The sequence below is a fragment of the Brachycentrus maculatus genome, unplaced genomic scaffold (genome assembly GCF_059751285.1).
Source record: "Brachycentrus maculatus isolate JH-2025_06_01 unplaced genomic scaffold, ASM5975128v1 h1tg000748l, whole genome shotgun sequence".
NCBI classification, from domain to species: Eukaryota; Metazoa; Arthropoda; class Insecta; order Trichoptera; family Brachycentridae; genus Brachycentrus; species Brachycentrus maculatus.
In genome coordinates, this window is record NW_028281479.1 from 188,935 (window position 1) to 214,016 (window position 25,082).

At 35.4% G+C, this 25,082-nt stretch overlaps 1 protein-coding gene across 5 annotated transcripts in view; it reads left to right on the top strand.

Annotated features, from left to right (window-relative positions):
* LOC148300339 (atypical protein kinase C-like) overlaps positions 1-25,082 on the top strand; it is a 114,732-nt gene that overhangs the window by 6,397 nt on the left and 83,253 nt on the right. The window contains exon 1 of one of the 5 annotated variants that reach the window (XM_088274932.1): positions 7,436-7,499. The exons of 3 other annotated variants lie outside the window; for them this stretch is intronic. In XM_088274932.1, coding sequence (XP_088131058.1) covers positions 7,451-7,499 — 49 coding nt within the window. In that variant the 5' untranslated portion in view covers positions 7,436-7,450. Of the gene's footprint in view, positions 1-7,435; positions 7,500-10,561; positions 10,806-25,082 lie in introns of those variants that run through there. One more of the 5 variants, XM_088274930.1, reaches the window with a different exon arrangement.

Consider the following 25,082-nt stretch of genomic DNA (forward strand, 5'->3'; position numbering starts at 1 on the left):
ATGTACGGTATCAAGATTTTCTAATCGTAAAAATCTATTGGGATGACTGCGTTTAGACGTCATGAATGTGATCTAGTTTTTTAACCTCCTTTTGTATTCAAGTGTAATTTAACGACACTTTTTATATGGTACACACATATTCTGTCAGCCATAATTAACAATCTATCAAATAACAACTAATTTACGAAAGGAATCCAATAACATGGCATATAATAACGTGTTTTAAAAATTAATGCAACTTAGATTAAAAAGTATAAGTAAACGCCACACAAGTCAATAAATTTCAGGTCTTAAGTCCCGGGAAATTCATTTTCTTGAAACACATGTAACATTTGATGTAATTGTTTTTTTCTTTTCTTAAAACACCGTTTTTGAATTGAAAAAATAAGTTTATCTTGAAAATAAACATTAATTTAATTTTTTAATATAACAGTGTATTTTTTTATTAAATACGAGTAGAAGTAAATTTAAAGTTATCAACTCTACGCAATTAAAAATTAACTTCCACATGTCGCTCACTCCTTTCAACAACGTCATAAATAAAAAAATTTGATTTTTCAGGAGAACGTTTTTAAAGTTTAAAAATATAACAATGTATTAAAAATAAATATCAAGCCACTTATTGAACTTTTTACTGTGCAATAGATCTTTTTAGGTAAAACCTGAAGGTTTTTTTTTCCATTTTAAAAATATTTAGTATATTTAAAAAAATACTTAAACAATACCTTTTCTTCAAAATGCAAAAACAACATTTTCTGCCCTGTAGCGGGTAAATATTAAGTTAAAAATATGCCTTTTTTGCTGGGATACAGTACATTTTCTGGGCATTCTGAAAACATGCACAACTGAAAATTGACGATTTTTGATATATGACGTTCTTGAAAGGAGTGAGCGATGTATTCAATGCCTTGGGCTTCCTTTATAGAAGAAAATAAAAATATTATCATTTTCCCGTCAAACGGTATTTGTTGATTGCAATACAACACTTTGTTGTGTTTCATATGTTAGTAGAATTAAGCCGCTATGGCGGAGTTATACTCTGAATTTTACACATTTTTCTGCATTTACATACTGAATGTCTGTATGCAGTAAAAGTAATGAACTGTCGTTAATATCGTTTAAAAAAATCGTGACGCTTTATTCCACTAACCTATATGTCATTAAATATTTTCTCCAACTCGGAGAGATGTGAGAGATGAAAGGATTAAGGATTTCGCTCATTATCGGCCCTTTGAAAGGATCCTGCAATCAGCATTAGTCACCTCTACTGATTATAACGGAACCGGGAACGTCAACCTTGTCCGCACATTGCACAGCACGGCCGCTAATATGGTATGTTAAAAAATCGGGGACAGTAAAAGCGTAAGTACTTGCACGAAGAACAATTATGTTTCGATTTATAATTTTCTATTTCTAAAATAAGAACATATGAAATGGCTCCCCATAAATCATGACGGGTCAATTGTCGATAATGTCCGTCGATATATTTCACTCATGTTTCCTATGCCAGTCCAATAAATATATCAACCGCAGATTTCATATTATATAATAGATTTTTCGTAACCCAATTTACTTTGTGAAATTCCACAATATATTATTATTATTAATATGAATTAACATACGATTTAAAATTAAATCAATTATTTTTTCTTTAATATTATAGCTATTTCGCCCTGCGAGGGAATTAATAAACTGTATCGAAAAAAACATAAATTTATATTCATTTGTTAAAAGCAGTCAAAAGCGTAGGATTCTTCTTTTGAGTAGTAATTACATTTTTTAAAGATAGCACACAAACCATGGATACTGTACGGTCATCTCAGAAAATATATTCACTAAATACATGAAGATCCAAGTTTATTGACTGCTTTAAAAAATCGTGCTTAAATTCGTGGATGTTTTTTTTTTTGATAATACAAAATACCTTCGTAAGTTAAAACGTTTCACAAAATTGAATACGTTCAGTAAAAATATAAATGTTTTAATTTAATAGCGATTTCCAACATAACAGTAATAAATAAATACCCTTTTAAATACAAGGTACAGTGCCAGCTCGCTAATCCGAACGCTCCGTAATCCGAAAGCTTTCAACATAGCCATTAATTAACTGGGCTGAAGAAGTCGTCCAGAACATTGAGAAATTGATGGTTTTGAGACGAACGCATGATTTAGCCCTTGAACACCAGTTATTGGTTCTTTTGTTCAAAAGACAATATGTGAATTTTTCAAGCTAAAATAAAAATATTTGATTATTCATTCAGTAGGTACACAAAAAAACATATAAAATAAAGAGCATTTTTATACACCGAAATTTCCCTTTGTTCTCTCGTATTTTTAAAACACTCAGTAAGTAGTCCGAATGATTCCATAACCCGAACTACCCACTGCACGATTTACGTTCGGATTAGCGAGCTGGCACTGTACTCTTTTCATATAAAAAAATCAGTGTAATATTTTCTGTTACTTGCCGTTTATAGTTATAATAAACTTATATCGATTTTATTCAATCCAATAATCTTAACGGTGAGTCTACAGTTGATTGAAATTGAAGCGACTTACATAGTGAGGGCTCTAGGAAAATTCTTTATATAAAATGAGAATACATGAGGATTACGAATGATGGGAAGGGTTCGGACGGATCATCCTAAATTCGGAAGTAATGCGAGTATATTACGGAGAATAATAAATTCCACATTCACAAGACAAATTATTGTTATTTCCTTTATCGGAGGGCAGAGAGATCGACATATTCCCGGGCATCGAAGAATCGAAGCCGGGTTCCAGTATTTTGGTGCGGAAAAAACGAAGATGAAACGCCCTTCGCGCAGATTACCTTTATTCTTAGGAAAAGCTTCTCCAAGATACAAGATTGCGAGGATACTTGAGGTTGCTTGGGGGTGGAATCGGCGTTCGGGCCGAACATCACAAATCACTCGGAATCAAACTGTCTTTCGAATTCTCCGAGGATAATTTGGGAGCAGTCGGCTTATGGGGAACATTACCGTGACATATTAAAAAAAAATGTTTTTTTTTTTACATTTATAAACACCTTTCAAAAGTACGAAAAAGACCGGCTTGAAGCATTTGAGATGTGGGTTTGGAGGAAGATGACCAAGACATCATGGGTCGTAAGGAAGTCCAACGAAAAGGTGTTGCAGGACGTAAAAGAAAGAAGAGAGCTTATAAATCATATTTTGAAGAGGAAGGCCAAGCTAATAGGGCACTCAATTAGACATAGCACCTTTCTTAGCAACATCTTCGAAGGAAGAATCTTGGGAAAACGAACAAGAGGCCGCCCAAGAACTTCATACTTCCAGGATTTGAAGCGGCTCATGGACGTCTCCTCCTATTCGCAGCTCAAGAGGATGGCGACTGACAGAGACAAGTGGCTGACACAACAAGGCGCTGCCTTTAGAAGATGATGATGAAACACCTTTTATAGAACCTTTTAGGCGGGTCGAAAAGGGAATATTTTTGACCTTTTGCATCCACAAAAATACTAGTTTTCCATAAAGTTTTACTGACTCCCAGGGAGGTGGGGGGGGGTGGTTAAAATAAATATTATGATTTTACACTCTTAATATTTATTTAATATTACCCCGGACTGGTCCCTGAAGCGCAGGACCGATTGCCTACATGTAAGTAACGATCGAGATAACACTGCGTCGATACGATGCAGTGTCCTATGCACAATTGGGTGTGGATAAAGGTTAGAAGAAGAAGTTATTTTAATATTTTGACAGAGATTTACGATACATATTGGAGTTCTAAAAATATGAGAAGTGTGGTTGTCAATCATGGGTAGAATGGTGAATGTTGCACGTGTGTTAAGTAATCACTTAACTTGCCTATGACAGGTCGTAGAAAGCCCTGTAAATGCCCAGACATCCATATTCTTCACTATTATAAATCCTTCATAAATAAAAATGTATATCCTAGCTTATATTTCCACCATTTTTGCGCTTTATCAATCGGTGCCGACAAATCTACTATACATGTTTTCTTGTGTAAGGACTGACGATGTTTTTATAATCCTGTTATCCGTAATCGCATCACGAAGCCTCGTGTTAGGCAATGGAATTACTTTTCCGGAATTATTTTTCTTCTGATTCAAAGCCTACAACTAAAGTTATTTTTATCATATAATATTGATTTTCTTTATTCAAATGATGTTGCGCTTACCAAGACTTTTTATCATATAAAGTGGATTGTTATTTTTTGCAATATTGATTTTTCTTATATAGATATGTATATATCTATATTTATATATATATATATATATATATATATATATATATATATATATATATATATATATATATATATATATATATATATATATATATATATATATATATATATATATATATATATATATATATATATATATATATATATATATATATATATATATATATATATATATATATATATATATATATATATATATATACACCGCAGGACAAAAAAATTTACGAGTTTACTTGCTACCGCACGCCTTGACTTTACTGAACTCTTTTTCTAAGAAATCCTTTATCGATACCTCTTTCTTTTGTTCAATAAATTAAAGACACTTTGTGTCACCTTTCTACAATATTTACATTTTAAAATGTCTCAACAATTTTGTTTTACCCGCGTTTGAGTGAACATAACACAACAATCATGGAAAGTGCAAAGCAAATGTCGATTGCGATAAAATCCAAAATAATCACACTGTCGCAACAAAACATATCTAATTGTAAAATATCTCGTCGAGTTGGGTATTCAGAAGGTGCAGTGAGGTTTTTATTTAAAAAATTCCAACAAACTGAATCCATAGAACGGAAAAAAGGAAGCGGATGGGGGCGCGCGACATCTGCCCGAGATGATCGCTTAATAAAAAAAATTGTTATGCGCGATCGATTTTTAACGGCACTTAAAATACACGCAGAGGTGCAGTCTACTAGCTAATCAACATTTTCAGTAAAAACAGTGTTCAGGCGGCAGTTGGAGCATGGTTTCCAAGCACGAAGTCCCGCAAAGAAACCATTACTGACGAACAAAATGCAGAAGGCTTGACTGGATTGGGCGAAAGAGCACCAGAATTGGACCTTGGAGGATTGGCAAAATGTTATTTTCTCCGATGAATTAAAATTCAACCTTTTTGGTCCAGACGGCATAAAGATAGTTCGACGAAAACTTGGGGAAAAATACCATCCGTCGTGCGTCCCTCGAACCGTTAAACATTCACCCTACGTCATGATTTGGGGGTGCATGACAGCGTACGGTTTGGGACCTCTAAATTTTATACAGGGTACGATGAATGCCATCCAGTACAAAAAAGTGCTGAAAAACCATCTTATTCCAACAATCGAGGACATTACGCAGTATACCGCGGACCCGATTTTTCAGGACGATTTGGCGCCGTGCCATAGAGCCCGCACTGTGAGTACAAATATTTATTTTTTAATGCACTTTGTAGACCACTTGATAAATAATTTATTGTTTTTCTTACAGATCATTGAATACAAGGATAAAATTGGCTTAAAATCGTTGACGTGGCCCGGGAATAGTCCTGATTTGAACCCGATAGAAAATTTATGGGCGATTATGAAAAAAAAAGTTGGGAAAACAAAATAAAAAAACATTGAGGAATTAAAAAAAACTTGATTCAAGTTTAGGAAGAAGAAATAACATCAGAAATTTAAGATTCGCTTTACGCTTCGTTAAATAATAGAATTTTACATGTTATAAAAAATAAAGGTGAATTCACTAAGTATTAAATATTTTTAAATGTTATAAATATGTTTAAATGTAAAATACCTTAATTTAAAATAAAGCGATTAGAACCTTCTTCTTAAATATGAATAAAAAAATTACATGTCTTTTATTACTCCATCACAAACACTCGACCATAAATGAACCGTTATGGGTCTCTAAGGTTCGGATAATCTGATACCTGGTATATAATGGCAATTTCTAAGTACAATTCAAGAGTAAGATCTTTCATTTTAACCTTGAAGTAACGAGTAGTCATCACATATGTTAAACAATACAAAAAAAAACTAATTAAATATCAAGAATAATTCATTATGTGTCAATTTTAGTTTTTTTGAGGACTCGTAAATTTTTTTGTCCAGGGGTGTATGTGTGTGTGTGTGTATATAAATAATGATCTCGTTCACCGGGTATGTATTGTGGGACCCTGTTGTGGCTTGAATCGTCTTACTTTGGATGCGCTGGCGAAGGCTGCATTGATCTATGATCAGGGTTGAGAAAGAGTTCACACGTCTAGCTGTAAACATTTCCGAATCATAGCAGTATCGAGGCAGACGGAGTAATGATGGCATACAAAAACCGTAGAAATAATGATTAATGTAATTTTATTCACAAACAGTTATTTGCACACTTGTCATTGGTAGGTAATACATTTTTGTCTTGAAAATACATTTTTATATTCGAATCTCGCAAAAGCCAAATTGCCCATTGTGGCAGATTCGGAATGCATGGAAAGTTAACCAGCCGCAAAGAAGTCGCGGTGTGCAGTCGGTAAAATTGACTGGAAGTATATATTGCCAATAGACCGGAATATAAAGGAGGAGATACTCGAACGTCTTCCATTATCGTTGTTCCTTTATGCTCCTAGAATCTCAAAAATAGTCCTAGACCGGGACGCAATGGTAAAAGGGGATGTTAGGATAAAAAGAAATGTTGTTTTATTATGCCGGACTTCGGAATGTTAAAATATGCACTGTATATTTCCGGCCATAAATCTTATCCAAACTATCAAAATAAATTATGTGAAATATTCACTATTTTGTGAAATATACTAAGTTTGTATAATTTTAGCGTAATTTTCGTGAAATACTACCTCAAGGGCGCTTATCTAAATTACCTACATAATTTTTATTATATAAAAGTAATCAAATGGCATATTTTCGGCCATGGGCGTCAAACTCATTAACGTCTGATATTATTATCAATATAAATCAAAACACGATTTATGATTTTACTAAATTTATTTACTTTTGTAACAGCTGTTTCGCCTTGCTTGGGTGTTGCTAAACTGTCGATAAGACCAGGTACACGTATTTAAGTACGTATTTTGTATTTAATTTCATATTTGAATTTATATTGAAATATTTGTCCGTTGTCACAGTTTGAATCGGCGTTCATTTTTTTTCTCGAATTACGTTCGCCGTAAAGTACGAAGTGAGCAATAAATCAAATCGTTATGACGTGAATTTAGTTATGTTATTGAGCAACGGTTGTATGGAAACGGGGTCTAACAAGTATGTTTTCTTTCCGAAGTGACTGAGCTTAAAAGCTAAGTGCAGACATGAAAGTATTACGTCTGGAGCCTCGAGTATAGTGAGGAATAGTGTGGCAAGGGGATGAGGGTGGTGGTGAGGGGTGAAGGCGACCCTCGCGATATCGACACCCGTCGGGGTGTGGAGCCATCCCACCAGACATGATGAATTGCCCCCGCACGACACGGTTTGTGTTTTTCTCCTGTTCGGGTGAGATTTTTCAATCTTAAAAAAACACAAATAAAATTTAACGTTTTCGAAAGATTTATCTAGGATTAAATATGGCGACGGCCTTTTCTTATGATTTATTTTGCCTCGTAAAAAATAAGCTTTAATAACACGGGCTGAGAAAAAACAAAGGTGAACGGTAAAATCTTGATCTCTTAAGAGTTTTTGCTTAGTTAGTCTTATATTTTAAGGGATTTGAAGATTAGTGTCTTCGTTTACTTTTTCCATTTAATTATCCACACCTAATTGTACATAAGAAACGCATGACGAAACGACACAGGGTTGGTTGAATGCGACGTTATATTGAACCCAAATTACTTTTCCGGTAAAAAACGAACCCAGCTAGCTTATTCGAGATCTAAACCTATCAATTTTTAATAATTAGTTTGGGTTGAGTTTTGACAAAAAATCACTATAATATTTATAGTTGGAAGAAATAAATCGTGAAGAAATTGTTGTTTATTAGGTATATACGCTTTTCAAAACTGGCAAATTTTTTGACCAACTAAATTTATGTTAGAGTTTAAACTTATATTTTTCAATAATTACAAATTTGATTATTTCGTTTTACACAGCTTGAAATTAGGATTTTGTTGTGTTTTTACATGTTTTAATACCGTATATTTTAAGCTACTTGTGTTTCGGACTGCATTGTAGTGTCCATTTTATGGTCTCGTGTGACTGACATCGAACATATGAACGGTTGTTTTAAGGTAAAATGTTTTGGAAAAAATTATCATCATCAATATTTATAAAAAAAACTTTTTGTGCATACGCTTAAGGAATATATATTTTCAAACAATATTCACAAGTTTTGCGGAATACGTCAAAACACGTGTCACAATAGATTTGAAGAAATAGTGCTATTTACCAAGTACATATATTTTCGCTGTTATGTGCGTACGTAATATGTTTAAAAAAGCGGATGCAACCATAAAACATGCGTTTTTTTGCCGTCCAAAAAAGAGTTGAATAATGTTTTGGACGCAAACATTTTAATTCTCTTTGCAGTGACAAACAAGGCATCCTCCACTTTTCGAAAAGCCAGTGCCTGCGGTTGATGTTCATCCATTTCGCCAATTCTCATTTCGTCGCTTAGTGAGTAATGAGTTATTTCCCGAGTGCGTAGAAAAAGTCCCGCAGCCAAAAGAGGAATTTTCCAGAAATAACATCCATCATCGCGAGATGGTTGGAGATAATTTTTGAATCCATATCGTTCGGTTGCATTTTCATTTCTTCTTCCTCATTAGGCGATGAAATTCCTATCTCACTTTTAAACAGCGGGTGATTTATGTTTGTAAAAGAAAAATCTTTCGGAATTCATTATAAATTAATCTTCCACCTATGTGATATTTACTTCGTTGAATTACAAAATAATTGGTTAGACCAAATACTGAAAACAGAAAACAAAGGCTCGTTTTAAGCTTTAAAAATACACTTATATTAATAAAATAACCTTGCAGGTCAAAGCAGTTGTTACTGCAGTCAAAATAAATAAATATCATAAAGTTATTTTGATTTTCATAATAATACTATTCAGATTGTGTATGTAAGTAGGTACTGAAATTGGTTTGAGTTCAAAGCTCGTAATTTTAAAATATGAATAAACTCGATTGACATCTCAACATAGATGAAGAACAAGATGGAAGTCTAAGCATTTACAGGGCTGACGATCTGGTTAGGTTGGTTTAAGTGTTTACTTTATACATGTGTAACATTCACCATTTATGATTGACAATCACAAATTCAAATTTCGGAATGTTTTACACATATCGCTGATCAAATACCAAAGGACCCATGATTCTAGCGTTAGAAATGTACATTTCTAGGTTTTAGATTATATACTTTGTACCGTATTTCTATTTATATTACAGTCTCTATGAACGTTTTTTTTTACTATTTTGTAAAACAAGTAAGATTTAGTAGCACTGATAAAATGAGCTGATAATATGATCTAAGTTCAAACGTTATCTGCTGGTAATATCGTGCAAAATTTAGTGTTTACATGGTATTATTATATTTGCCATACTAGGCTTTGATAAACGAGGTTTGTTTGATAATTCCTGGCTAAGAAACGTGTTATAAACTCATTTCGTTCGGCCTTTTACCGCGTGGAAACGAATTGAGTTATAAAATACAAGTTAACTACAAAAATATTTAAACCAAAAGTTGAAATAGGTTAATTAACAGCTACCTAAACTTCCACGTAACTTTCCTTGGCTTATTTTAAACAAATTTGCGATATGAATACAGTATTAATAAATTTTCGCAAAAGTTTGCGCCCGAGTTTTATTTTCTGAATATCTATATATTAATATGGTATATAAATCACATATCACGTTGTTAAACATTAGTTTTGTTTTATTCCCTCGTGTAGTCTCCCGACAATTTTGTTCAGATCCCTTAATATATCCCTTAAAATGAAATTTATTTAGATTCTGTCATGCACTAAGGTGGCCAGTAATAACCTACCTTACTAAGTAGTACCATCTTACCCACCGACTCTCGGAGTACGCCACTGTTCACAAGTAAGTATAGACTGTAAAACTTATAAAGATGAAGCCTAAACGATAAGCGGTGTTGCATAAACTGTGGCTGAATTTTAACAATTACTTTTTTTTAAACCTCTGTTTGGACGTTAGGTAATTCAAAAATAAAGCGAATCCAGCATTTCTTAACAAAAATTTGGACACACTCAAAATATTGTAAACATTTTTAATGTCTCATTAATTGATTCGGCAGTTACTTTGTGGTAACAACTACACATTTTGAATTTAAGTTTTACTTGGCAAATACCACTGTTTAAGTTAAACTTAAATTAAAAAATTTAAGTATCGTTTATTTAGATCGTTACGTGTTTTTAAAATCGTGATTCTTCGATATATTGCAATTCGAACTTGGTTAAAACAGATCTTTTATTCATTACACGGATTACAGTTTGCACCCATTTAAGGACATGCAAATAAGAAAAAGCTATCAAAATGTCAGCTCGGTTCTCGCTCGACGGTTGCGGTAGTGTGACGTGAAAAGACAACAACACATTCGGAAGTGCCTCGGATATGCCCAACAGCAGAAGGAAGTTGTGCGCCTACTTGGGAGCCATATTCAGATTCAGCTGCAGAAATGTGGACAGCGCGGACGACAGCGAGGGCGTCAGAATCGTGCGCTGCGAGAGGCTGAGTCCCGAGGAGGTCGAGTTCGGGAGTGGCCACACTACCACTGGACAATCTGGACGTGGTCGTGTGGCGAGATATGGCTCCGGAGAGGCTATCCTCAAATCAAGCCATGGTAAGTGTAGTCGTATTCCCCGAAACACGGTTGTTCTATGCGCTCAGCACTCGCCATCTTCGAAAAATGGCAATTTTTGTAAAATTTAAAGTAATCGATTAATGTGTTTTGACATCTCAACATAGATGAACAAGAATATGTAAGTCTGGATATTTACAGGGCTCATGACTTATCATATGCTGGTTAAGTGTGATCACTTTACACACGTGTAACATTCACAATTCTGTGTAAAACAATCCGGTTAAAATCTAGCATACATATAAAAAATAAAAGGGTCTCTAGATGTAAATAGATGGCTGCCGTGAACTAAAACATGAAGCGTCGTGAGATTTATGATTAGCCCTGTATATTATTAATTATCAATACCCCGACTTCCATATTCTTCTTCATCTTTGTGGAGATGTCAAAATGTAAAAATAACTCCTGAGTTGAGAGACGCAGATTTGTGAACAATGATTTGGACGCACCCAAAATGTCGTGGTCGATGAATGGACCGCTAGATCTTGTTGTTTTAATAGTGTTTGTGACCTGAGATAAAAGTGATTTGATTTCAATCTTGAAAAAAGTGAAAAAACACGAAAATGTTGAACAATATCGAAATTCTACGAGAATCCGAGTAGGTACGAAAGCTACTAATATTGGACTGTTTTTGAAATAATTTATTCAATTTATGATATATTTGGACCTTTTTTATTTGAATTAACAAATAAGGATGTTCTAGCTAACCCTCTTCTATCTTCGACTTTTGTGTATCGATGTATCTGATAAAAGTTTAAGCTGTATTTTGCTGGATCTATAGTAAAATGATGTGTGTTGAAATTTCACATTAATACTTTGAATTCTTGAACGTATCCCGAAATGTTTTTTTCTCGTGATATCACCTTTTGCCGGAATAGTAATGATTTCAGCCAACATGAATAAACGGAAATAGGTGAGAAGATTTAATATCCGGTTTCAAACGAACATCAAAGATTTTCTGTTCTGACAGGCTTCCCTTCGCTTGATACTTTAGTCTGATCATAATTTGTATTTATTTTTTCTCGCCGTTAGTGTACTTTTTTGTGAATCACCTTTACATTTTCTTCAATTAAAATAATCATTTGGTTTACAATCTATGTGATTGAATCTATTCGTGGATTACTTATCTTCTTTCATGGTTAGACTCCTTTCCTCTCTACTCTATTCTCCGCTCGTCTCTTCAACTCGGCGTACCCGCCACAACGCATGTTGGAGATAATCTGGTCCATGTACATAGGTTAAGCGGATCATCCTCTATATTTTGTACTTTCGCACATGCCTTCTGCTATCATAAGATGCAGGCCTAGGTGTCTTGTATTATGGCCTATCCATTCGGCTCGCTCTTGTGTTAATTTATTTAATAAGTATCTAGACTCCCCAGCCCTGCTTAAAACCTCATTCTCTACATGTTCCGACCAATGAATTCCCAACATGCGCCTGTAGCACCACATCTCAAACGCCTCCAGCCGCCCCCGTTCTGCCTGCCCGATAGTCCACGTTTTGCTTTCATATAACAGTATGCTCTAGAGTAGAGATTTAATTAAATTTAAGACATTTCCTTACAGTAAGATAAATCCTATTTTAGGATACTTAATAGAGTAAAATTTATAGAAAGGTCTGAAACTCTTCAATTTCGCAAACTAAAATGTTTCAGTATATTTGAAATACGGTTTGAATAACTTTTGCTATTTTAGTTGCGCCAATATTAGAATTTCTCTTTCCAATATTATTGGTTATATGATTAATCATAACCCCGAGTCCCGAGTCCCGTGTCCCGTGTCCCGCGTCCCGCGTCCCATAGAGCGCGGCGCATTGATCATCCGAGCCGGTATAATTGGCTCGTGTCATATACCAGTAGGTACTCATACAGCCAGTATGCGAACATAATAATACCGTACACCACAGGGTCGCAGAGAAACTATGCCAATATTTGTACTGCTTTAATAAAATAAAACATATTTATTAATTAATTCGGGTGTCACTTTGTGATAATATCTATTCATTTTTTATTGAAGTTTTACTTGGTAAATACGGCTATTTCTTAAAATCTATTATAACATTTTTAAACACCGTAGTTTGAAAACGATGCGGACTGCATCAAATCACGTGTCACATTAATATGAATAAATATTGATATTTAGCAAGTAAAACTTGTGTTTAAAAATATCTTTCTCAAAAAATAAAATGTTAGCATCATTATGTATGTTAGATGTACGAATAGTAATGAAAATAGCTTATATACTGAGTCATAGCTGAAAACAATCTATAGTTTACTCAATTTTCTTTGTGCAATTCAATGATGCTAACAACAGTATAATATTTATTACCATAACCTTATTTTTTATTTAAGTTTTTCTTGGTGAATACTATTTCTAATGTGTATTTACAATGGTTTCTATTGTGTATTTATAAATAGTGGTATTGACCAAGTAAAACTTTAAAAACTGGATAGATATTACCACAAAGTGGCTGCCATATCAATTAATAAGAGCATTTCCTATTTAAGGGTTACGGTTTTTATAAAATATTTGATTAGTTGACTAATTTTGGACTGGTTTTTCTACGAGAGATCTACGTTTTTCCTGAAATCTGTGTATTTTTTTGTTCATTTTCTCACTAGATTATGTAAATTCTTAAAATTTAAGATTATTTTAGATTCGCGTGATACTTTTTTCATCCTCGTTTTTGAAATAAATGTCTTAATTGGCAACTAAAAAACATTCCGTTTGAATTCCGATTTTTCAAAGGGCTCTTTGCCTTTTTTCAATTCTGTCCTGTTGAAAAAGACCAGTAGAAGGAAATGCAAGCGCGCTGTGTACTCCATACCGTGGATCGGATCGTGTTCCCGTAAATACCACTCTCTGCTCCCTGTATATTTACTAAGGTTGGTGTAAGCTCTGGGCTAAAAGCGCGATGCATATACCATAAAGTGCCGTGTGTAGGGTGTAGGGTGTAGGGTTTAGTGTAGGGTGTAGGGGAACACAGACACGGTCAGTGGACAGATAACAGATTGGTCGCTGTATATTCGGATAGGCGAATCTTGTTTTATGTAATGGGATTATGCCAAACATTGTAAAACACGTCATATCCAAAGATTTATGTATCAAACACACCAAATTTTTGGTTGTTACAATTTGGGCTTGAAAAGTAGTTTTTTTATTTATCCATGAACATGTTTCTTTGTTGGATTTGTAATCTTTAAAAAAATATTTTCGCCATATTCAAATGATTTTTTTGGAGCTAGCGCTACTTGTAGACGTTTTGGATCACATTGCGGCCCTTATAATGGAGGCTGCAACTCAATCTGAGATGTTGGCGATAGTTATCGACATGCAGCATACTTAAATTTTCATCGAACCGATGCAGTTTTAACTTGTGGTGACTATATCGCATTTGGTGACTATATCGAATTTGGTGACCATTAGTATTCGATTGCATGTCATAATCAATTTTCTTTAATATAATTTTATAAATAAACATTGCAAAATGAGCCCTCGGCACGGGAAAAGTCAGTGAGGGCAGGTTATTGTAATTTTTAATTTGGCTTTGATAAATTAAAAATAAACTCGCAGGTATTGTGGAATATGATTGATGGGATGTAAACGGCGTAAGTGTAATAAAATGAGGGACATTACTGCTTTTGGGAAAGGAAATGGACGAGGAATAGTAATTACTATAGAAAAGAAAAAGAAGAATGGTGGCATCGGCTAGGGCAGTGTTCCGAAAACTTTTTCTATTCAAGGTACACCTACCAAATTCAGAAATTTCAGAGGTGCATATTTACCATATTATGGTAACATATTTAACATATCGCTCACTCCTTTCAAGAACGTCATAAATAAAAAATCGTCAATTTTCACTTGTGCATGTTTTCGGAATGCCCAGAAAATGTACTATATCCCAGCAAAAGAGGCATATTTTTAACTTAATATTTACCCGCTTCAGGGCAGAAAGTGTTATTTTTGCATTTTGAAGAAAAGGTATTTTTTTATTTTTTTTTTTAAATATACCAAATATTTTTCAAATGGAGAAAAAACTTTCAGATTTTACCTAAAAAAAATTGTTGCACAGTAAAAAGTTCAACAAGTGGCTTGATATTATTTATTTTTAATACATTGTATTTTTAAACTTTAAAAACGTTCTCCTGAAAAATCTTTTTTTATTTATTTATGACGTTCTTGAAAGGAGTGAGCTATATGTTTAATGCGAAATGTGAGTCTACTTAACTAAGCACAGGCAATCAAAATTTTGGAGCGATTGTGTTATTTTTACAAAACCAGACTTTTTTCCGCGGCACACCAACTAATCACCACGGTACACCAGTGTTTTTAGTTCCTTAAAATTGTGGTGAGGAAAAATCACGATCAGTTACTGGCAATGGTTAATTACTGCACATTTTACCCTATCATATATCACAAGTACCTAATATAATCGACATGTTTTTTTTGTATCTCTCGCGTTATTGGAAACGTCTTACCGTTCGACGAGGAGAAACTTCGTAGGGTATTATCATAATGTGTCCTCGTGACAGTAATAAGACGTTCCCGGGCATGATGGATGGCGGGCCGTGGGAGGGCCTGCGGAGGACGTCTCGCGCCGGCCCTGCCTAGCCCTAGTCCCTCTGGACCCGCACAGGTTTTTGCACATCATTTTCTAGGGTCAGGATTAATTTCGTTTTTCCTTAGTAGATATTCTTTTTGAAAAATTCATTTTAATTTTTATTTCACCGTACACATAATTACAAATTACAACAACCCTCACAGTGTTTTCCCGTGCCGAGGGCACATTTTACAATACAAAGTGAAATGTATTTGACGTAATACAGATGACGTCAATGAATGAGTTTAGGGTGAATGATGTACATTTTTGACATCTCAACCTAAATGAAGAAGAATATGGAAGTCCGGGGTATTTACAGGGCTTATGACCTGTCACAGGGTGGTTAAGCGATCACTTTACACACGTGCAACATTCACCATGATTGATAACCGCTCTACTAAAATTTTTGGAACTCCTACATACATATATCATTAATCTCGTGTCACTTTACAGACTGACTATAGTAGAGTCATCTGTGGTTAAATTGAGATATCTTTTATTTAGCAGAGACAATTTATTTTACACATTATCTATGCATGTAAGATCCTGACGGGGTTATTTTACATAACCTAACCGGATTATTTAACATTTGAAAATCATAACTTACTGTATATTGGAAAGAAAACGGAGGAAAAGAAGAATAGCAACAACAACTAGGGCACTCGTGGTTGCATACCTGTACTCGTGTATGCTTGTATTAGTTGATTATAAAAGCTACTGGGAAATTCATTATTTGTGAGGATTGATACCCACAAGTAATAATTTTAAAAAATAATAAAAAAACAATATGTACGCTTAAAATATCCATTTCTAGGTGCGATATATCTTAATAAAATTTAGCGTCATCTTGAAATAATCCGTGCCAACGTTTAAATAACCCTTTACGAAGTTCATCCCTTCGTTTCAAGTTTCGTGTTTTTGTCCATCTCTCATCCTCGGCCACCCTCGAGGTGCGGGGTGGGGGGTGGGGGTGGGGGGAGCGTAGCGCAGGTGGACTCGTGTAACACGTGGCGTTAGACATCTTTATCTGTTCCATTGAATCCACATTTTACAATGGACGGAACGGGGAATCGGAAGCGCCGAGTCACTTTATTTCCCCACATTACTTTTCATATTTCCCCATTCAGTAAAGGAATATTGTATCCCTCGGTGATTCCGGTGCCGCATTAAGGCGCTATTGCTGATTCGACTCGATATAGATCAAACGGCTCGCTGGTGTGATTGTACCGTCGCGTCGTGTAATATTATTTCAACTATTCGTTATCACAATAGACTTTCGATTTGCCGTGAAAAATAACGGTTAAACGATTTTCTCGAATAATAATAAATCCGAAAGAAAAAATAGACTGATTGCAGTCGAAATGCGATCCCTTAAAAGAATGTGCGGCAAAACGATGTGATAGATGTTCGAATGTTGAAATAAGGAATGAATTCAAGGCTGAGATAAGTATTATCGATCAAATTAATAAAGGTGTGTTGAGATGGTTTGGACATGTAGAACAAACGAGTGAAATAAAAACAGTAAAACAAATTTATGAGGCGAATGTTGTTGGAAATAGGAACAGAAGAAGAAGAATAAGACCGAAAAATACTTGTTGTGATCAAGTATGTCAAATACTTGAAAGTGGTCAGGTCAGGAGTCGGGACAATCGGCTGGTATGTATGAAGATATACATGAATGTGGAAGTGGCGAAGATTGCAAAGACAGAGTAGTGTGGCGTTCTATTCTCTCTGCGGGAAAGCGACGTGATAATTAGTTAGTTTAAAAAAAAACATTACAAAAAATGTAAAAATGTATCAAATGACTAAACACAATTTAAATATTTATATATGAACAATAAATTCAATATATTTTAAGCAATAACTTTTCTGTCATATTAAGCGACACTATTTCTTTTTAAATGTGAGATTCTCAATATCCTGCCACAGCCGCCTCCTTCCCCCCACACCCCCACCCCCGCCACCATCACCTTCGCCCATCTCTCCATATGTCCTACATGCTTCGGATGACACCATAGTACGCGCGTAGTCAGACCGACACGCCTAACGAATAATGTCGTCTATGTCAAAAACGCAGAAGTGACTCATTGGATATATGTACATTAGTGATGATTACTATAAACTATTCGTAAACGTGTCTAGTAATGGTGCCTTATAATGATTGACATTTGAATAAAATTTACACTTCATAAATCCCGTTTGATTTGTCTTTTTTTTGACATTTTCACCTAGTAAAAAATGTTGAAAAATACCTGGTAAATACCATTATTTCTTAAAAACTTTGTGACATGTGTTTCGATGCATTCCGCATCATTTTCTAACACCGTTACGGTGTTTGAATATGTAGTATTTACCAAGTAAAACTTAAATTAAAAAAAATGTAGATATTACTACGAAGTGACTGTCGATTCAATTAATGTAACAAGGATAAAAGATACTTTAAAAAAATAAAATAGAAATCGTGTGATACCATTTTGGTAGGTAGACATTTCTCATTGAAATATTCAAATTTACTGACGAAATTATCCGCATTCACTGATGAATATAGCACTGCATCTAAAGTGTTATCTTGATCGTAAGTCACGTGAATGCAATGCGATGAGTCCTGCGCTTTAGGTACGCGTCAGGGTGATGTTACTTTTTGGAGTGTATCACTCGGTATGAACAATAGAATATTTTGGCTCTCCTGGAAATCGAAACGCCCTTACCACTACATTACGGAGGTGGACTTATCAGAGCAGAAAGGGCCAAAACAAATTTATAAACCGGGAAAAACTAGATAACGAAATATTGGTCACCGTGCAAAAATTTTAAGTTTTATATATTTCTGCATGTAACTCATTATTGTAATCTATAAAAGATATCTTGATCTTGATTCTTGATCTCCAAAACGGTCTTCTGTAGTTCACCCCTTTGTACATAGGACTTTATTCGCGGAGCGTGTCGAGATATCTGATAGTTCGGTTAGATGGCACGCGTGATGCCTCTCCAGGGCGATGGATCAAGGCAAATGCCAATACTCACGAGATAACACAATTCTTCTTCTTCTGTGCGTGTCATGTTAGACCCTCCTGACGTCGACTATCACTTGAGAGTAATTTTCCTTGTCTTGGGCAGCTCTAAAAAGTGCCTCGACGGTTCTGATCCCCGTCCAATCTCGCATATTCCGGAGCCAGGAGATCTGTCTTCTGCCCAAACCTCGTAGATCTTCTATTTTGCCTTTAACAAAATTACTATTCGTTAATAGAATACCCACTGCTGATCGGCATTTCTTCGACGTAAAGTAACTTTGCTCTATTTGTACGCAAATAATAACAGAACTTACTTAGAGTGAGGTATTGATTTCCTTACTTTAAAATATAAATTAGGTGTGAGTGCTTATCTTTCCATTATATATCATATTTTGAGTTGGTAAATACTACATCTTTACCTTCTGATAATTAATGAAGGGTGATTCAGTTGGTTGGGCCAGCGGTCGGCAAGCTTATTAGCCAAAGAGCCAACTATTCACGTTCCAACGATTATAATATTTTATTTACGCTATTTTCTTTTCCCTCTCCTATATTGCCTACTATTCCTTCTTCATTTCCCTTCCTATATTCTATTACTAGAATATTACTAGGATATTACTATCCTTCGTCCTGCCCTTATTCATTTGCGTCATATGTGTCCCATCAAACATATTCCACTTCTATATCTGGAGAGCATGGATGATCACCCAGTCTTGATATAATCACGTTCGAGTTAAGACAGCGTCGAGTTGAATAATTTATGAATAGATTTATCCAAATAAAAAAAAAAACTGAAAATTATTTCCTTTTGTTTGGACATTCTCAAACTAATAACATTGGTTTGAGAATGCCCTAATAAGGCGAAACAATCGTCACAGATTTTTTTTAATGATTTAAATTTTTTTAGTATCAGCGTTTGATTTTAATATTAAAAGTATAAATATGGAGTTCTACAAAATAAACGCCAAGTCATAAAATACATATTTTATAGTTTCAGGACCCTATGTATTTATATATTTTTTGATTAATTTTATTCTCTTACCAACTTGTTCCAAAAACAACTACGTACAGTAAGTATATGTTCAGTGTGTGCCTACGAGTGTGTGTGTAGTTTCCACATCACCGTCCAGCCGAAGTTATGGGATCCCGGTATTGTTGAGCACCTCCGCGGGAATAATGATCCATTGTTCTTCCAGACATTTCTACTAAAGCTGGAATTATTTTCACAACGCTCCCGGTAAATTCAGATAGAAAGCCCCCTCGACGATCCGACGACACGTTGTCACGGATCAGATGGAAAAAAAAAAACAAAATTTTTTGTACCGTATGTCGGGGCGCAGTTTGCTATAGTTGGTAAGCGCCCCCTTCGCGGCTCGAGGCACTCTCCTCTAATGGCGGCCGCTCCGGCACTCCTGGTTGCCCCCTCGCGGTGGAGTGGGCTCCTCACCTCCGAGCAGACATAAGCCCCCATCCTCGAGTCCGCTTCCATACGCCAGTTTACGGCAAATGAGTAAAACGGCACGCGACACGCTCGAACGTGAATCGCGGGGATTAGATAATTTAATTTTCTTTTCATAACTTTTCCGTCATAAATATTTGATTCGGTTACGGTGCGGAGGAATATCAAGTTACCAGTAGTAAAACACACTTCGGGCACGTTTCCTTTATACTTTATGACTTTTAGCGCTGTATATTTCTGTACACGTGTCTAGTTAGTAGCGATATAACCCGGCGCTAGTGGAACTCGAGTAAGATATTCGCCGGCAAAAGTTTCGCTTCTTCGTAAATAGAGGTGGGCAATTCCGGTCAATCGAAATATCAGCATCAGTGGATCTGTAGGACTCAAATTATTCGTTCATAAAGACCGGATCAATTAAACATGGACGTCTCGTCGTACGCAGGGTAAAAAACATAGATTATTATCCGATTCACTGGTAAATTGTGAGGCAAAGGTACAAAAAGTCGGGTTAAAATTTCGCTATCTTGAAGCCTTATTTTTCCCAATTTCTTTGTGCGATTCATTTTTAGCTCATAGATCCGTAATTTGTCTATAAATCAGTGAACAGATCAGCGTGAGTGAATGAGATTGACTCAAAATTTAGATCCTGTCATTCGAGTCGCTCGAAACAGAACGGGGTATTGAGATCCGGTCGTCCACGAACAACTCTCGTCTTTAACATTTCTCGCCATAATCGTTACTGCTGCGAAGTTGCCGGAGCTCCAGTCGTTACAATGTTTCGGAGCCCGAAATTGAAATTCTAATAGCCGTAATTTTTCGTCTCCCGTTAATATTTCAAACGCATTTACGTCCAGCAGGCATTGTTTGCAGACGTACAAATATACTTTTAGGGGCGGAATGTTTTCCTCCTACCCCAACAGCGATATTTCAGCGCTCTCTCTTCGTGCATACTGCGGTCGCTTGCTATTAGAAATCGTTTTAAATATTCTTTATCTTCTATTTTCCGTCATGAACTATGGTATGGCGTGATCGGAGAACTCTATTTACTGCTCAAGTGGGATTTCCAAACAAATTTTATTCGGCTTAAAAAAAATGCCTGTGTAAATTTCATGAATTGATTCAGCAGTTTGTGGTAATATTTATCCATTTTTAATTTCAATTTTACTCGATAAGTACCACTATTTTCAAAATCTATTGTGACACGTGTTTCAATGCATTCCGCATCAGTTTCCGATGCATTCTGCATCTTATACGGTACTCGAAAATGATGCGGAATGAATAGAAACATGTGTCGTAATAAATTTTGAGAAACAGTGGTGCTAAACATTTAAAACTTAAATGAAAAATACATGTGTAAAGTTTACTTTTAATAAATTCCAAATCTTTATATATAATCTTTATATATATATATATAGTGTGGGATGTTCAGAGTGGATTTATGAATGGGAGAGGATCAAATTTTTGCCTTGCGCGATATAACAGAAAAGTTTTTGGGAAAGAACCAAAAGCTTTTCTGCGCATTTGTGGATTTGCAAAAAGCGTATGACCGCGTTGATAGAATGAAGTTATGGAAGGTGTTATCTGAGTATGGAGTAAGCAGTAAACTCATCCAAGGCATTGCATCCTTGTACGAGGATAGCACTGCATGCATTAGGGTAAATGGCTCTTTTTCATCCTGGTTTGACATCTCTAAAGGTGTAAAACAGGGATGTGTAATGTCGCCTTGGCTGTTTAATCTTTACATGGATAACTGCGTGAAAGAGCTGAAAGGTTTAAATATTGGAGCAAGAATGAATAATTTGACCGTTTGTTGCCTTTTATATGCTGACGACGCTGTTCTTCTTGCCGATAGCAAAGAAGACCTGCAAACGTTGGTGACAAAAGTGTATAATGTGTGCAAGGAAAGTGATTTATTGATGAATATTAGCAAATCCAAAATCATGGTTTTTGAAAGAGATGAATGTAGATCTGAGTGTGAAATATTGGTAAATGGGGAGATTTTGGAACAGGTAGATGATTTCATATATTTGGGTAGTATGTTTTCTAGGGATGGAAAGATTGATAAAGACATAGAAAGGAGAGTGAATGCTGGGAACAGAGTGAATGGTGCACTAAAATCAGTTTTAGCAAATAAAAATCTATCAGCGGAAGCTAAACTGGCAGTACACAATGGAGTTCTGGTTCCAACCCTTATGTATGGAAGCGAAGCATGGAGTTGGCAAAAGAAGGATGAAAGCAGACTGAATGCAGTCGAAATGCGATCCCTCAGACGAATGTGTGGCAAAACGATGTTTGATAGATGTTCGAATGATGAAATAAGGAAAGAATGTAAGGCTGAGATAAGCATTATCGATAAAATTAAGAAAGGTGTGTTGAGATGGTTTGGACATGTGGAGCGTATGAGTGAAGAAAGGACGGTTAAACAAATTTATGGAGCGAATGTAGTTGGAAAAAGAAGCAGAGGACGACCGAGGAAAACTTGGCACAATCAGGTATGTCAAATACTTGAAAGCGGCCGGGTCAGGAGTCATAATAATCGTCGGGTATGTATGAGGAGATGCATGAATGTAGAAGAGGCAAAGAATGTTTGCAAAGACAGAGTGGTGTGGCGTTCGATTCTCTCTGCCTACCCCTGCGGGGAAGCGGCGTGATGGTTAGTTAGTTAGTTAGTTTTTTATATATACGCCTACGTGTAATTTATCAAATCACCTAGTCAAATCTACTTAATTTTTTATACGTCGGAAAATTCGTGCCTACTTTTCACATACGAGACACATTTGCGAAATACTCGTACAAGTTACACACAAAATGTAAATTTTATAGACAAAATTATACGTGAATTAAGAAATTTTACTGCTTTGTCCATACTCAATCAGACTTGGCGATTGTATTAACACATATTGTGGTTTCATAAGAAAAATGCATCGTGACATTTGATGTGGCATAAACTAATAACGCAGAACGGGTGCAATGAAGACATTCGTGCCCAGTTCAAGGCGTGCTAGTATTTATTGCATTATTATTATGCACTATATTAAACGGTCGTATAAAGTTACTGACTGTACTTGTAAATACTAGGTAGTCGGTAGCGTGTCCCGGTCGCAGTTCCTGTCGCGGCGGCTGATGAATGGACCCCCTGGGACCACACTAGACTACACTACACTACACTATGTATTGTTCTTTACTCATCGAAACTCCCCTGTGATGAATTTGTTATTATTCAATTTAAATTTATACTATGTTATAACTAACCACGGAATGTCGAGTGATTCGTTCGGCTGTTACTGCTAACTTTGTAACTGCAGTCCAGCGAGGTTTTAAGGGGAAGGATTTTTCTACATATTTCATCGATATTTTTTATTTGTTATTTTTTAAGGAATTACTCGCAAAGACTCTATTTTAGAGGCTCGTATGCAAGTAGGATTGTAAGGTTGTCGATTTTTTACTAATTAATTTTACAGGTTTCATCGCTTTCGTGACATCATCAGACTAGTAAGTGAAAATAATAATTTATCTTTAAGAATTCAGTACTTACCTTAGTCTCAGTTAATGACTGACGTCGTGCGACCCCATATAAAGTCACGGGTTAGATTTTAAATTAGGTTGCCATTTAAAATAAGTTTTTTTCTTGAAATACCTATTTGGTTACTCTGACCTACTTTTACTTATATTGTCTCACTGTCCCGAAATATTACAATCGATAATTGCTAATGTGTCTAGACATACTGCACAAACTACTATTAAACGTTCTCGACCGGTTGGCTGCAGTTCACTTCCCAATTAGCATGGTCATAAAATTTTTAGAAGTATTAATGAAACAGTTATTTCGATTTATGTACTTAATTTTATCGCTAATTATAAGAAGGCAAGGTGTTCCTTGCGCTCCAGGTACTTGTATATGGAAATGAAATATATATATTTTTAAATGTGTTTCAACTTGAAATGAAACACGTATCGTTCTTCCCTTTTTCAATAAAAGAATAATAAAGTCCGAGATCTCGGGGCTTACGACCTGGCGTTTGGCTGGCTTAAACGATCACTTCATACCCTTGTGCAACGTTCACAATTCTGCCCATTATTGGACATCCATATTGCATTAATTATTGAAACCTTTTTTAATTATTGTACAAGTATATGCAATGGTTTTAGGTCCTTCCACATACCGGCAAGGTTTTCGACACATTTGTAAAGTAATTTTTGCGAAAACAGTTGAGGAATCGATGATGTATTTATTTAGGTTATTCCGTTTGAATATAAGTGAGATTCATTCTGAATTATTTCGCATATATTTTTTAGGAGATCCTGAAATAACATTTTCTTCAAACTTTATTTAAACAAATTCTTTGTTTCACCTTTAAATTGACATCTCAACCATAGCATGATCAATCCAGGGTCTGATATAATGAATAATATTGATATTGAAATATATTTAATGGGACCTGGGAACGAAAGATATTTAATGGGAAATACTTGAAGAAATAAATAATTGTGATCGTGACTGTTTTAGTCGCCATTTAATTAACTTTAATATTATTTGGGCGATTTCCAAAATATACACTTGATAATTGCCTCCAGAATGATAATTGTATGCAGAAAATGGGCGCACTGCATGTGATGCGACGGACTTGTCATTGCGCGAAATAAACTAATAAAGGATATCGTTACTCACTCCCTCTATTATTAAAATTACTAAGCAAACGGGAAGCGGGACTTAACCGGGGATAGCGCTTTTCCCGGTCGTGTCATAATTTGTATACAGCGGTACATGCGTCATAAAGCGCCTGCCCAACCTTTAATTCAACATCCGCAGTGCACTAATTGTGGGACAGACGCCCTGTATGCAGCATCAGAGGTGGGTGAAAGCCGTTCATTTACAAGATCCGCATCTGCAGATCTGTATAACTTATTCATGGATCTTCTTCAAACCATCATCCACACCCGATGATGCATAGGGCACTGCATCATACAAACGTATTGTTATCTTGATCATTAACACACGAAGGAAAGATGATCAGTCCTCCGCTTCAGGTGCCAGTCCAGGGTAATATTGAATACATATTAGAGAGAGAAAAAATCACTCATATTTATTTGACCCCTCCCTGGGAATCGAACCCGGGATCTCAAGTACGGTAGCCAAGCTGACATTATACTACGGAGGCAGACAACAAGGATACATTGATAAATTGTGGA